This window comes from Arvicola amphibius, chromosome 9 (genome assembly GCF_903992535.2).
Source record: "Arvicola amphibius chromosome 9, mArvAmp1.2, whole genome shotgun sequence".
In the NCBI taxonomy this organism is placed as follows: Eukaryota; Metazoa; Chordata; class Mammalia; order Rodentia; family Cricetidae; genus Arvicola; species Arvicola amphibius.
This window is the reverse complement of record NC_052055.2, coordinates 48885204-48902019: the sequence shown is the minus strand read 5'-3', so window position 1 is coordinate 48902019 and position 16816 is coordinate 48885204. Positions and strand designations below refer to the sequence as shown.

Genomic DNA, 16816 nt, shown 5'->3' with positions numbered 1-16816 from the left:
TTATTTTACTTAATCTTACAAAAAGTATGTGTAATTTACTATTTCTATGTTTGTTTTTGAAATGAGAAAAGCCATTGGCATTTGTGTACAAAAATCCTTCTGCCTCATTTGACAAGTGATAACATTCTTCTTAACCTACGATTATTTATATAAAGCCTTTAGTCTTCATTGTTTTAGACTTTATCGAATAGTTGAATACTTACATGTTTACTAACAGTGATGATGGGTTGCAGATATAAATGCAGAGTGTGTTTGCCTCAGGTTGTCACTTCTGAAATTTCTCTGGACCATTTAAGTATCTTAAAACAAAGGTTTCCACACCTGTTTAAGCCTTGATACTAGAATTTATTGAAGTAGATTTTAAAATTTACATACATTTATAGTATAATCTTAAGGTATTATCAAACAAAGGCAATATTCTCTGTATGCTAAAATACATTCATAATAAAATTTGAAGATTGACATAGTTTGTTTTCTGATTCTTTGAAATAACTTTAAGCAATGTGATTTTTTTTTTTTGGTGATTTCCATGCAAGATAGGGAATTAAGCATGTGGTTTTGATATAGCTTTGGAGAACTGAAATAGAAATCATGTACATTTGTGCCAGACATTTACATAAGTGTGTGTTTTTTTCATTTTTTTTTTAGTTTGTGTCTTATATATACAAGCAGTTGGAAATAAAGAATGGAGAGAGGTAAGAGAACCAATGCTTTCAAAGTCGCTGTGCAGAAGGTACAGCATCTTTATCTTAGAGAAGCTTGCCTGTGTTCAGTGACTTTAAGTCTTTCTCAGCCTAAAGACTGAATTTCTTATTGTTTGATTTTACTGGATTTTCACTCATGAGCTACTCCTGAAGTATTCCAGAACTGCCCCGTTGACTTGACATTATGTTTGTGGAATTAATCTTACTTTTATAAGTTAGTGGTTGAATTTTCATAAGATGCTATACAAAAGGATCTTAAGCAGGGTGCTTACTGTCAAAGATCACCCTTCCCTCTTTTGTCAGTAAGTAACGTATTGTTGGGTAAATAAAATAGAAACTCAATTTCTTTCCACAAATATGCATTGTTCAATGAGCAAAAGCAAAGAGGAGGGGAGATTTTAATGATCTTATTTTCTAGATTATCTTTGCATTTAAAGAGAAGATGAGCAGAGGTGGGCCCTTTCACTTTCCTCCTGGTCTGTGCTTTTCTTCTTCTTTTTTTTTTAATTTTTTGAAAGGCAGCAGATCATTTAAATGGGGTCACGTAATATAACTAGACTTCCCTAGGGCAATTTATAGTTTTTCTACTTTTTGCCACAGACTGGTTTTCATTAGTTACCTTATCAATTTTCTCAATACTCAGGTAGCCAGGGAAGAATGGATTGATGTAGTTTATGCTCAAATGGGGAATAAATAACTCAAATGGTATAGCTATTGCTAAAGATGGGTTGTCAGTGTGATGCCAAGCAGCAGGCTCTTGCATATATATTTTAATAACCTTTTCATTGTTATAATAAATACCCAGCACAAAGTACTTATAAAGAAAAAAAAACAGTTTCTTTTGGGTTGTGATTTTAGAAGTTCAGTCCATGCTTGGTTAGCTCTCTTGTTGTGGTTGCAGTAACACCTAGTAGGAAGTCAAATTTCCCCTTGCCAGGAAGCTATGAGGAGTGAGGAGGGGCTGGGGTTGTTGGAGGTCATAGCCCTAGAGACTTCGGGATCTCTCTTCAGGCTGCATACCATCCCAAAAGTAACACTTTAGAAATGAACTCTTCAATGTTTGGGCTTTTGAGTAATATTAAACTTATAGTATTCAGTCCCTGATTCCCCACACCCCCAAATTTCATGCACAACACATTTACTCTACACATAAGAGTCACAATACCTTAATTATTTCAGTGCTGCTTGGAAGCCTATGACACAGGCAAAATGAAGTGTGAGCCCTGCAAAGTTAACACACATACCAGGCATGGGCATGGGGATAAGTCAGGCCACAGAAAGGAATGGGAGTTAAGCAAGAAGGACATTCAGAAGGGAAGAATCCATAATACCCCCACTGTGGCACCTGTAACACCCTGGTACCTGATGTGTACTGAAGGCTTGTGCAACCCTACACTCTATGGTCTTCTTGGTTGCAGTTGTTCTGACTGCCCCCTTGAACTACCTTTGCTTGCAGTATTCCCAAGCAGCACTGCATTTGTGCCTTCTAGAATCTCCACGGAGACTTCAGCTCCATGCATTCATCCGTCAGGGGCTGCTTGCTGGGGTTCTGAACCAGTTGGCCCGGTATTCCTTTGACAACTGCATGGGAACATTTCTGACCCTCTTTCAGGTCTTATATTCTGTCTACCTGTAAAAGCAGGATCATATAGAGGACACTGAAGTTTCCTTACAGCTTAAGCTACTGGTCCTGCTCAAACTTCAAGGATGGCTAAACTCGAGGGAATGATTCTTCAGTAGGTCCTGTGAGAGTGAACCAGCCAAGAGCTCTCTCTTCTGATGTAAATGCTCAAACCAAATCTTCAGCTCAGCCCTCTGGAGCTGTGGTTGGTGGGAGCAGAGACTCTCACAGCGTGCCTCCTCTCTGTGTGTGCAGGGAATTCAGTTCTTTCTTGCTTCTGCTGGTCTTACTTACCTCTTTTTTTTTTTTTTTTTTTTTTTTTTTTTTTTGCCCGTGCCTCTTTTTCTAGCCATGCTGCAGAATTTCTCAGTCTTGCTGCTTTCTTTACTTTGATCCAAATTCTTTCCTTAAATTTGACTAAAAGCATCCAGTGATACCCACACCGAGGACCGCATGCTTTGTTCTCTGGAAATTGTCTTTGTGAGACAAACGAATCTATTATTTTCAAGTTCAAAGCACCATGGTGTCTTATAACATGGACAAAAAGCCTCAGATTGGTTAGTTGGCATGGTATAAGACGGAAGGCCTTGGCCCATTTCCCAGTGGCATTCTGCCTTCTATCTGAAACTTCACCAGCAGAATGTTACTCTCCGTGCTCCTAGCTGCACTCAACTCTGCGCCAACCGTTATAGCTCTGTTTATAGAATTTCAGGCTTTTTAAAACTCATTCCATCAGACCCTTCTGCATGCTTGCCTAGATTATTAGCATACAACAGCAGCCAAGACCACTCCACTCCCGGGTGCCATCATTCCATGTCAGCCAACTTCCTGTTCTCGTGACAAATGCATGTTTGAGATAATCATTGTAGCAATACAAAAGTTTGGTATGATAGAGAGAGTTGAGGCCATGCCGGGTTAACATTACTTCCTTGGCTGAAGCAGTATCCACTGGCAGAAATGAGTAGTAATTTGGAGCTATGCACCTCACTCCCAGGAAGGAAAGAATGTTAAGAGAGGGTTACCAAGTCCACTTGGAATGGGACTGATGGAACATGCGACCAAATCGGACTCTCTGAGGGTGGCTGATGGTGGAGGCTGACCGAGGAGCCAAGGACAATGGCGATGGGCTTGGTCTCTACGACATGGATGGGCTCTGTGTGAGCCTTGTCAGTTTGGTTGCTCACCTTCCTGGACCTGGGGGGAGTTGGGAGGACCTTGGACTCAACATAGTGTAGAGAACCCTGATGGCTGTTTGGCCTCAAGAGGGAGGGAGTGGGGGTGTGGGTGGAGGGGAGGGGAGGGAAGGGGGGGGAGGAGGGGAGGAGATGGCAATTTTTAATAAAAAATAAATAAACTGGGGAAAAAAAAAGAGAGGGTTACAGTTCAACAGCATACTTCCAGTGACCTTGTGGTGGCTTGAATGAGATGCCCCTCATAGGCTCATATGGGTCTTTCATATTTACCTCAAAATTACTCATATCTAAATGTCAAGCCATTACCATTTTCCCATGCCTGCTGCATAGTTTGTGTAAATATGACTAATAACATTTTTTTTTCAATTGTTTTAATTTCTTTCCTGGAACCTCATCATTTAATTTGTCATCCATAAGTGTGAATTGTTTTTCACAAAGTAAAGCAGAGCAAAGACTTACTGCTTCACTACATTTTAAATTCACATTGTGTGTGTGTGTGTGTGTGTGTGTGTGTGTGTGTGTGTGTGTGTGTAGGCATATGTGCCTGCTCATGAGGAGACCACAAGAGGACATCATGTATATTTTTTTTTGTTGTCCTGACTGAGCCAGAAGCTGGCTATTTTGCCTAAGCTAGTGAACCTCTGGGACCTACCACTTCACTTCCCAGTTCTAGGGTTACAGGCATGTTGGCACACTTGGTTTTTTCCTGTGTTTTCTGGGACTTGCACTGGGATCCTCATGCTTGCATAACCAGTTCTTTTACCCAGTAAGCCTTCTTTCCAACCTCACAGATTGTTTTCCTTGTTGCAACGTCCTCTCAAGTCTGGCCTTACTGTCTCTCATTCTTTTATTTGGTTATGCATTTGAACCTCCTCAAAAGCCATGTGATCTCCTGTCATTTGCTCAGTTTCCTCTTTCCATGTCCTGCTCAGTGCGGCATAGAACTCTTAATAGAACGTAGGTGCCAGGCTCTGTGGGGCTGAAGAGTTCCGTGCTTTAGTAGCCAATAATAAAACATGGTAAGTGCAGAACCAGACACTTAGCCAATGCAAGTCCGTAATGATGTCACAGTCAGAAAATTCATTAGGTAAGAGGAATTTGAGGAATAATGGAATAAAATGCTCAGAATTGTACCAGAGTGTTCTTTGTTCTTGTTGGATATTAAATTCAAAGTTTCCCTTGGTTAAAAACAGTCTCATGCTTTTTTATTGCTTAATCAGTGAAGTCAAATATTTTTATGTAATTTGCAAGCTCTTTTACCATAACAATGGATCATGATTATTTAAAGTCATTCCCACTTATTTGCTAATTTGATTTTTACAACAAACTGAAGAGGTATGGGCTATTATAATCATTGTAATAGGAAACAGAAGGCCAAATAGATAAGAAACTTGACCAGTGATACTTGCTTATTAATCTAGAGTGGCACTTTGAACCCTGGCTGCTGGGAACTATTGCTATTAGACTACTCTTGTATGCACTATTTTTATCCACTTCTGGCTATTGCATTCTGATTTTATAAAGGTAAAGAAATTTCATGTCATTGGGTGTAGGTTGTGATTTTTTAAGCTTTATTCTAAATTAAAAAAAAACACAAACCCCAAACATATATGAAACAAAGGCTTACTATTTATGAATAGTAAATTATTATTAAAATAAAATGCTGAGATATAATAGTACATTCTGTTATTCTGCTGTTTATCTTTGGGGAATAGGAAACAGTGGTTACAGGAAACCACATTCAATGGCAGGAAGTATAGGTGGGGCAACAAGAATTCTGGGAAGAGGAAAGTTTCAGTCTGAAGTTGTCACCCAGAGAGAGAAGAAACCAGACACAGAGCAGGCAAGATGAAACTGCCTTGCTGAAAAAGGTACCAAGCCATGTGGCTAACACAGACAAGACTTATGGGCTAATATAAGAGTTAATGAGAAGCCTGAGATACTAGGTCAATCAGTTTATAATTAATATAGACCTCTGTGTGATTTCTTTGGGGCTTAACGAACTGGGCAGGACAGAAACCTCTGTCAACAGAATGGTGTGCCAAGGTGAGACTGACCAAATTCACTTAAAAGCCTGAGAGAGCTTGGGAAGTTATTTTAGATAGAGAAGAATAGAGTTAAGCATGGCTTCTTGATAACAGCACTTTCTTAGGTGGGCTCTGCTTGCAAAAGGCAAGTGCTCTCATTTAAGAGATGCTTCCTGACTCCTCTTTAGCTGCAAAACCTTGCAGCTCTTTTAAGAGGTCCTGCCACAAAACCCTTAAATGGTGTTGATGAAAAGCTGTCCACATGCTTTTTGGTGGTGGAAGGGACCTTGAAATGCCATAGAGTTGTGGCAATAAACATGGCTCTGGCCAGTACCTCTGCCATGAGGCTAGACTCTCAGAAAAAAGCTAAGGAATGGGCTGAATCCAGCCATCAAAGACACAGCTTTAATCCTAGCCATATTGCTTAGCAAATTAAAGACTCATGTGGTCAGAAAAACAGATATATACAGTAAAGACAGATTCAAAGATGAAGAAAACCTCTAAACAGTTTACTGTGTTTTTAAAAATATATGTAGGCTTGGGGGGGGGGGAGATAAAGTCCTTAAAAGAAAAAAGAAAAAAAGAGAGTTGTTGGGTGTGGTGGAGCACACCTTTAATCCCAACACTTGGGAGGCAGAGGCAGAGAGATCTCTTGATGACCGTTGACATTCTGTAACCTGTTAACATCTCTTTAACAAATCTTCCCTCTCTCCCCCAATGTCCTATCCCTCTGGAGCCCGTAATTACCTGAATATCTGCTTTCCAATGCTGTCACCATGTTCCCATACTTTAGCTAATTCTTTCTCCTCTTTTCTCTTTATCTCTCTGTGTGTTTTCAAATAGCCTGCCTTTCAATGCAGTAGTTTTCTCTCTGGTTAATCCGTGTTAGCAGTATCTTTTATCAGTTTACTTTCACGCATTCTATCTTTCAATTCAGTAATTTGGTAGCTATTTTTCTTTTAATTTCCTCCATCTCTTAAGTTTCTTTATTGGTGCATTGATTCATTTCTTTGTTTTGTCTTGCACCATGTGGAGTTTCCTTAAAATGGTGGATTAAACTCTTCAAGATTTTGCCCATACAGATATTGTTCCATTGTTTCTTTCACCTTGTTTTAACTGTTAGGTGACATGATTTCCAGAAAGTTCCTTAATATTGTAGTGGGGTACATTTTCTGCGTGTTCAAGATTTAGGGACTTACTCTAGTCATTGTAATCTGGTGTTATCTATGCCTATTCTTCTAGGAATGCAGGAACTCTACTCTCTGCTTACTTTTTCCGAGACTCCTAAGTTGTGTCTTAAAGTCTATCTTTTGCTGATAGTCTCTGTGGTGGTTGTTTTAGCACTAGAGAGTGACCAAAGTTCAGATTTGTCCCAGACCTGTGATTGATTGTTGTTCACTAAGTATTGGGTTGCTAGGGTAGAACCTAAAATGAGTAGTCTGACCTTATGAGCTTCTCCTTGGGTCCAGGGTAGGCCCTCAAGCCTTAAAAATTTCAAGCTATGTTAATAACTTTAAATGTCCAGATAGTGGTGAGATCAGCTGCAGAGTTCTATGCCACACATACAGCCACAAAAATCACCAAACTCTGCCACAGCCTGCAGTCCAGCCCACTAGGTACTACACAGCATCAAATTTGACCAAGATCCATCCTGTTACTGGATGTGACATAGATTCATGACCCAAGATCACTGGAGCCACAAAGTGTGAGTAGAAGAGAAGTCTGATGGACTGGGATGCCATCTCCTATTGATGGTGATCCTCTTCCAAAGTTCCCAACTGTGGACACTGGCCTGTGACTGGGGCTACTCGGTGTTAGCTTTCTTCAGCCCCTCTTGGATTCCTAGGCAAAAGCCTATGCATTTACCCTGCCCTACAGTGAGTAAGTCAAGTTTGAGCTGGTGCAAAGAAGCCTGGCTCTTGTTCACCAGAGGAGACAGCAAACTTGGACATACCCTAATTCCATTGTCACAAAGATCTATAGTCTCAGCAGTGTGCCATAGCCCAAGCTGCAACTGGAAGCAATATAGGACTCGCACATTTAAGTATCAGCCTGGTGTGGCAAATCTAGAACTCTGCTGTTAACACTCTTGAGGATAACTGTCATGACCTGAGGTTAGGGAAGGGTGATGAAGACTATACTTTGCCTTCAAGACTGAAATAAAACTGGGTCACATCTGAATGTCGCAGCACCAGATTAGACAGGGGAGTGTTCCACAAACCTACTCTAGAGTTGGCAATGATGTGAGCGGAAACTTGAGTCTGACTCACCAGCACACAAGCTTCTCATGGAAGATGCCACAGATGGCAGGTCTGGAGGCTCCATCTGCTGCTCTGTCCTGGATATAGATCCAGGTATTGGTTCTCACTATGGTGACCCCAACACTGAATTATTGCTACTCTCCTCATGTAACACTAATAGTAAAAACCCAGAGACAGATATTGGGGATCAAGCTGAAGGTCAAAAAAGCAAAGCAGCCAAGACACCAGAGAGTTTTCACTTCTACTAATACTCAGACTGAAGGGGTGATCCACCAAAATTTAGACAGTGCTTTTCTCCACCAAACCTCAGACTGAGAGTAAGCATCTGAGATCCTGCCTCGTATCATTTTATATTCCTCTTAAGTGCTGGGGATTAAAGGCATGCACCACCACTGCCTGACCTCTATGGCTAACTAGTGTGACTGCTGGGACTAAAGTTATATGCCACCACTGACTGACCTGTATGTCTGACTAGTGTGGCTATCTCTACATTCTGATCTTCAGGAAAGCTTTGTTTATTAAAATACAAATAAAATATCACTATATCCTTGCTGTAAGGATTGAAAGTGAGGATGGGGTCAAGGAAACCAGTTATTAGATAATGAGGTTCCCTTACTCAATCCATGATCATTGACAGAAGGAGAAAGGTGATGGGCCTCTACATAGCTGTTGACGTCAGAGCAGTGAGCCTGGTGCTGGATTTTAACTTTATGAACTACATTTAAGTCACTCTCCCTTCTCCAACTCAGAGGCATCTTGCTTTTCACTATTTGAAATTGTGGAAGGGGAGACACTGGCCAACTTTCTCCTTCTTACCTCTTCTGTGGTTTCTGAATCTTTTCTCTTCCTTCCACTGTAAGCCATTCACTGTAATTTCTCATCTGGTGTCATTAGCTCTTGGGAAGGTAGTGTGGTATGTGAACAGCCTTCCAACTTGGGCATTTGTAGGGGATTAATACTGCAGGGTCTTAGCCATCATTTTGCTTTGCCTCTCCATATTACATGTTTTTCAAATTCATCATCAATTTAATTTAGATAATAAGCTTTTTACAACAATATGTTTTAAATTATGAGCTCATTTCTGTACATTTTATTTCCCCAAACACTGCATTTTATTGAAAAAGTTAGGTTTATTTGACTGGTTATTCTGTTGGTTGGAGATTCCAGTCATGTAACCTCAGGGTTCACAATTCATTGAAAAACATGTATCACATATAAATTAAGATTTAACTGATAAATAATAAATACAGCTTGTATTCTCCAGTAAGAACCCCCATGTGAATTCAGTAAATTGTTTTCCTCTAGGTGCTAAATTATAACACTAATCATAGTATTGATAGCTAGGAATGATTGCTGAGAAGCAACCCTAGGAAATATTATCATTATTTAGAATATGATTACCTGAAATACAGTATTCTAGGCAAACTTTTAAAATAATAGAACCTGGAAATTGATGGGGTTTAGTCTTCTCTGTATTTTCTGTATGAAAGTTAAAGTGATATGATGAAGGTTGAAGTTTTTTGATGGCTAATGCTTTACTTCCTAAAAATAGAAGGTCCTTAAAAATCCAAAGACTGTCCCATAGGTAAAATATTAATTTTAGCAATGTTATTACAAGGAAGTCACATGGCTTTTCACATGCATCTCTGTAGCCACACCTCACTGATCAATGATAATGTAAGTTCTGAATAAAGGCTCAGATCTTCCATTTGTCATTTCAGAAGTAAATTAACTTCAGAGTATTGATTTGTAGAAAATGCATTGGGTAATGATCAACAGGACCCCATTTTATCTCTTTCCTTCAGAGGAAGAGGACCATGCATTCTCTGATGAGGCCAGAGTTTGACTTTCTAGAGCAAAAGTGTAAGGGTGTACGCAGAGAGAGAGAGAGAGAGAGAGAGAGAGAGAGAGAGAGAGAGAGAGAGAGAGAGAGAGAGAGGGAAAGAGAAAGAGAGAGCACAAATGTCTATGTGTGTGTGTGTGCTTGCATATGTGCTTGTGTGTATGTGTGTGTGTGTGTGTGTGCGTGCATGTGTGCATATGCATGTGTGTGTTTATGGAAATCAACATCTATCCTTCTACACTGCCTGAAGGTTTGCAGTTTTAAATGGTGTTTTCTGATTAAATGTGTCTGACTAGTCTGTTCTAGCTGTCTGTCTATCTGCCCTACAGAGTTTGTTATTTCTCTTATTCTCTGCAGCTCACTAAGAATAAAAGATTTTTATCACAGAATGTGTACTAGTTTTGGTCAATTCTCAACATTCTACAGTTACTCATCTGACCTGGATTGCACCTTGGTAACATTTCTATCAGAACAGAGCAGATCTAACTGGTGTCCAGAAAAGGAGCTACGGAATATTATTCCAGTGCTTCTCTTCCGAATCACTTTAATGATTAGTTGATTTAGAAGTCAAGAAAGAGTATGTTCTTTCCACCATTTCTAGAAAAAGTAGGCCTTTATTTGATAAACATAATCATTAAAGGAAAACTTTCAAAACATTATTTTGAAACTTGACTTTTTGCTTACAGTTTTAGATGAATGATGTTTATTCCAATAATAAATTTTTATTTTGTTTAAATAACCGAAAGAATTTGTAGTTGATAAATAAAAGGACAGTTTCCCAATGATTAGATAATGAAAATTTAATACTGTATTATTATAGGAATAGGCTAAACAAGATATACTTGTATATATTTATTCTTCTTCAGATTATCTTAAGCAGGCATATGCATTCTATTTTTAAAATTGTATTTTAATTACAACATTCAACTGTTCCCTTTCCTCCCTTTAAACCCTCCCATATATCCCTTCCCAATCTTCTTCAAACTCATTGTCTCTTTTACATAAGCTATAATTACATGCATATATGCATTGTATATACATATATATTTTCAAATATAATATGTTGAGTTCATATAATGCCACTTGTAAGCATTTTTAGGGTTCCATAGATTATTATGAACAGGTGTATATATCCTTCAATGATACAGAATAGCTGATATTCAGAATAAATTTTTTCCTTTACTCCCTCATCTCCCTATCCACTCAATCTCATTTTCTCTCCCTGTAAGCAAAAAAAAAGAAAAGAAAAAACATGTATAACAAAGCCCAAATAAACAAAAATTATAAGACAAAAACTGCCAGAGCAAAGCAGAAAGCACAAAAACTCCCATGAATTCTCTTTTGTGATGGCCAACTACTGACTCCTAGGCATGGGGCCTTTCTTGTATGTACCCTGTGTCACTGCACTGAAGAAAGCTGATTTTCCCATTTGTCATAGGTAGATCAATAAATGTAACTTATTGCATAAGTGGACTCAGGTAGAAACCAAAAGGTCATCTCAATAGATGAAATAACGACTTTTGGTACAATCTACCATCTCTTGATGATAAAAGCGTTGGAGTTGTGAGAGTCAGAAAAGGTGATAAATCCACAACTAACATGATACTAAATAGTGAAAAATTTAAAACATTCCCAATAATATCATGAGCAAATCTAAGGTACTTATACCTATTCAATATAGTACTGGAAGTCTTAGGTAGAAAAATATGACATGAAAATAAAATTAAAATGATGCCATTAAGGGAAAGCTGTCAAAGCATCCCTATTTGCATAGGATACGATTCTATACATAAAAGACCATAGGGACTTTACCATAAGACTAGAGCTAATGAACAGTATGCAAAGTAGTAAGATGCACAATTAATGTGCAAAAATCAATACCCTTCTTTTGTACCCATGACTAAAACATGAAAAAAGAAATTAGAGAACAATGCCATTTACAGTGTCCTAAAATTTGTGTGTATGTATGCATGTACATATTCATATATAGATGAGTAAGCACAACCAAGGAAGTTAAATAACTCTACAATGAAATTAAAGGAGACATGAGAAGATGGGAAGATCTCCTTGATTTGGTAGGATTAATGGGGTAGGTAGAATTAACATAGTAAAAATGGCAATCTTAACCAAAAGCAATCTACAGACTCAGTGCCCATCAAAATCCCTACACAATTCTTCACAGATCTCAAAAGAACAATACTCAACTTCATAGAGTAAAACAAAAAACCCAGGATAGCTAAAGCAATTCTGTACAATAAAACAACTTCTGGAGGCATCACCATCCCTGACTTCAAACTCTACTATAGAGCTAGCATGAAAACAGCATGGTATTGGAGTCAAAACAGACAGGAGGACCTGTCTGTATCCTAGACCTGGATATCAATCCACATACCTATGAATACCTGATTTTTGACAAAGAAGCTAAAAATATAAAATGGAAAAGAGAAAGCATTCAACAAGTGATACTGGCATAACTGGATATTAACATGCAAATAGATTAATATCTATCACCATGCACAATACTCAAGTACAAATTCATCAAAGACTGTCCAGGCACCAAGATGTCTTTGTTAAATCTAGAGTTTTGGAAGATACTTACAATGCACTGTCTGTTAACATAGGTAATATTATATCCTTCTGGAGTCTTTGATGAAATTGAAGAAGAGATAGTTATAATTGTAGTTTTCCTTAGTTATGATAGAAGATAAAATAGATATAAATATTGTAACTTTAAGTTTCCTTGATGACTGTTTTGTACATATAATTTTATTATGTTAGATTAAAACCTTTCTTTTTATTTGGACAGAAAAGGAGAAATTGTGTGAGAAGTCTTTCTGTATATATACTGCTTGTATTGGTTAATGAATAAAGAAGCTGCTTGAGCTTATGACAGGACAGAATATAATCAGGCTGGAAGAGATATAGTGAGAGAGTAGGCAAAGTCAGAGATATGTCATGTAGCTGCTAAAGGAGACAAATGCTCCAGAACCTTACTGGTAAACTGGTTGATTCAAGATGTAAGAGTTAGCTAATAAGAAGCTGAGCAGTATTGCGATTATTATGGTTTCTGTGTGATTATTTTGGGTCTGGGTATCCAGGAAATGAACAAGCAGCCTCTGCTTACACATACTGAGCCTCATAGAAAAGAAAGTGGGAAGTACACTTGAATGCATTGATACAGGAGACCCCTTCCTAAATATAACCCCAGTAGCACAGATATTGAGAGAAACAATTGATAAATGGAACCTCCTAAAACTGAGAAGCTTCTGTAAAGCATAGTTCACAGGCAATAAGACAAAATGCCAGCCTACAGAATGGGAAAAGATCTTTACCAACCCCACAATAGACAAAGGACCGATCTCCAAAATATATAAAGAACTCAAGAAACTTGACATCAAAAGAACAAATAATCCAATAGAAAATGGGGTACAGCCCTAAACAGAACTATCAACAGACAAATCTCAAATGGCTGAAAAACACCTAAGGAAATGCTCAACATCTTTAGCCACCAGAGAAATGCAAATTAAAACAACTCTGAGATTCCATCTTACACCTGTCAGAATGGCCAAGATAAAGAACACTGATGACAGCTTATGCTGGAGAGGATGTGGAGTAAGGGGAATGCTCCTCTATTGCTGGTGGGAGTACAAACCTGCACAATTTCTTTGGAAATTTGTATGGCAATTTCTTAGAAAATTAGTAAAAATCTACCTCAAGACCCAGAAATACTTTTGAGTAACGATTCATGCCACAAGGACATATGCTCAACTATGTTCATAGCAGCATTATTTGTCATAGCCAAAACCTGGAAACAACCTAGATGCCCCTCAACCAAAGAATGAAGAAAGAATATGTGGTAAATTTACACAATGTAGTATTGCTCAGCAGCAAAAATAATAATGACATCTTGAAATTTGCAGGCAAATGGATGGATCTAGAAAAAACCATATTGCATGAGGTAAACCAGACCCAGAAAGACAAATAAAATATGGGCTTACTTGTAAATTTCTCTTAGACACAAAGCAAAGAAAAACCAGCCTACAGTCCATAACCCCAGGGAATCTAGACAACAAAACGAACCCTAAGAGAGACATACATGGATCTAAACAGGAAAAAGACAAGATCTCTGGAGTAAATTGGGAGTGTGGGGCGATGGGAGAAGGTAGAAGGGCTGAGGGGAGGTAGGGAGGAGAGTGGAGAAAAGTATATTGTGCAATAAAACAGTAAAAATTAATTAATAAAAATAAAGTATAAAAAAAGAAAAAAGACTTTCTGAGAAAGACAATTAAACAAACGAAACTTCATGAAAATATAAAGCCTCTAAACATTAAAGGAAATTGTTTTCTAGCGAAGAGACAGCCTTCATTATGGAAGAAAGATCCTTGCCAAATGTCCATCTGATTGGGGGTTAACATGTAGAATAGACAAAGAGCTAAAAATACTGAGCCTCAAAAAACCAATCTAGTCGGTAAATGCTCCATGACACTAAACAGTGAGCTACTGAAAGAAAAATTACAAATGACTAGTGAATGTCTTCAGTGCTTTCAATAGCCTCTATTACATGGGGAAATTCAAATGTAAACGACCTTAAACTGTCTCCTACCAGTCAGAATAGCTATTATCAGAAACCAAATTATAATTCTGGCAAGAATTTGGGGAAATGGACCCTTATTTTCCTTTTTCAGGAGTATAAACCAATGTGGCATTTTTGAAAATCAACATTCTCAAGAATGGAAAAATATGTCTGCTGAACCATCTCTAGCACTCCTGGTAACATACTTAGGTTTCTGTGTCCTCATATACAGATACTTGCCCAACAGTGCTCATTAATGCCAGGAAATGAAACCAGCCCAGATATCAAAGAGTCGATGAGTGGATAGTGAAGGGGAGGTCAATATACATATTCGAATTTGATTGAGATCAAAGAAAAATGAAAATTTCAGGAAAATAAACAGAACTGAAAAAAAAATCATAGAGTGAGGTGACCAGGGCCAGAAAGACAAAAAATTAAATAAAAGAAATCTAAGAATATAGCCATTATCACTGAGAGGTGTTAAGTCCTATAGAGCAAAAAGTTTATCCAATGTTCTCTGTGAAAACATCAGGTCTTTTTGCTGAAATGGCAAAATATCTATATATTATTTAAGGACAGCTCTCGTTGTTGGATAGGGGATAATTTGCAGTGAATACAGAAGTAGAGATAGAGATAGGAATTCAAAATCCTTGAGACAGTCTATGATAAGACAAAACTGAATTTAAATTGATAATCGGAAATATGTAGGCAAGTAGAACATTGTGTGTGTGTGTGTGTGTGTGTGTGTGTAAGCATCCATGCTTACCAGGCCAAAGTCATCTGATGTGGCAGCAAGAAATTAAATCAGGCCAATTGGCATGGCCACAACACAACCGAAACTGTGCCAATTTTATTGCGAGCAATCAGAATTTTTATACCTTTAAACGAATATAATGGCCATTGCAAGGATCAATACAACTGTAGTTTCCGGGATACAGTGAAGTTTGAAATTCATGCAAGGTACACAAGACTAATCTCTAAAACCAACTGGCCTGTCAAGTTTCCATAGTTCCTTAACTACTAAGGGATCGTAGAGAGAAACACAAAACATCCTTAATACCTCATGGCCTGAGGTGGGTGCATCAGTCTCTTAATCGCTGGAAGGCACATTGTGACCCAGGAGTCATAGACCTGAAAAACCTATGACACAAGGCAGCTATGCCAGGGCAACCCCATGGTTCCCTGCACCCATGGGCATATGCTTTGAGATTAAAATTGATAATTTAGCAAGTAGTGATAAAAAAGGAACTGATGGGTTTCAAAGGAAGTCGCTGTTATAGAGCGCTTCTTTATGGTTGGACCATAGTGGAGTGTAAAATTGCTTCTTGGCAGGACATAGGTCAAAGAGCCAAGATTAGAGTGGGCATGGGCGATATTTATTATTGGATGGAAATTCTGAAGGACCTGTAAGTCTGTCAGATGTGTGACTCAAGAGAACAGCGGTCTGCACTAAGGTGACTCTGGACTGATCACTTAGATTTAGAAGTCACCATTAAATAGGCTGGTTGTAAAGCCAATGTATAGTCAGTCTGTTTTGTAATGTATAATATAGTACCAGAGATAGCATCATTTATAAAGTACTGAATCTTCTAGAGGCTGGGAAATCCAAGACCAAAGTATCTTTTAATAAGGGCCCTCCTGGTGTATTTTCACACGGTAGGAGATGGAAGTGGGCATATGGCAGGCCTTAATCCCCATTTCAGGAGAGGAGACTTCACGAACCTATAGCATCACATAACAACACTTGAATTTTAGAGAGGGCACATTTGAATACAACAAGGAAAAATGGCATCATCTAATAGAAGAGTTCCTAAGGGGAGGTGAGAACCTAGAAGGATGCTTTGCAAAGGAGAAACTGGATGCCTGAAGGTATAAGTACAAAAAAAATATGCACTCAAGTATGGAGGCAAAAATCTAGAAAAGCAAGCTTCAGGAAGGATGAAGTGATCAGCTTCTGCAGATAGGCCTAGTGAGGTAAAGGCCCAAAACCAGCACTGAGTTTAGAAACATAAAGGCTATAGCTGATATCTGTTGTATGGAGAGGGCCCCTTGTTTGTCCTGGCTACCTGGCTAGCTTACACCCGAAATAACTACACTGAAACTGTATTATTAAAACACTGCTTGGCCATTAGCTCTAACTTCTTATTGGCTAACTCTTACATATTAGTTTAACCCATCTCCATCAATCTGTGTATTGTCACGTGGCAGTGGCTTACTGGAGATTCTAACCAGTGTCTATCTTGGGCGGAGAATCCATGGCTTCTCTGACTCTGCCCTTCCTACTCCCAGCATTCAGTTCTGTTTTCTCTGCCTACCTAAGTACTGCCCTATCAACTAGGCTAAGGCAGTTTCTTTATTTATTAACCAATGAAAGCAACACACAAACAGAAGGAACTCATTTTTTCAGGGCCCTGTGTCAGAATATGTATTGGCACAGATTTATAGATGATTAGCTAAAACCAGAATTTTAAGATCTGCATGTTAATCTTCAGTAGCGTGAACAGAGTATACTCAGCTCCACTTCTGCCCACAAGAACGAGACCTGTAAGGATGTTAGTGGCTCCTGAGTTGATGGGCTGTGGGCTGCCAGTTCA

At 38.5% G+C, this 16816-nt stretch overlaps 1 protein-coding gene across 1 annotated transcript in view; it reads left to right on the top strand.

The window, feature by feature from the left end:
• Positions 1-16816, top strand: part of Cpne8 (copine 8) — a 191898-nt gene that overhangs the window by 29256 nt on the left and 145826 nt on the right. The window contains exon 3 of the mRNA XM_038343526.1: positions 649-695. Within this exon, the coding sequence (XP_038199454.1) occupies positions 649-695 (47 nt within the window). The remainder of the gene's footprint in view (positions 1-648; positions 696-16816) is intronic.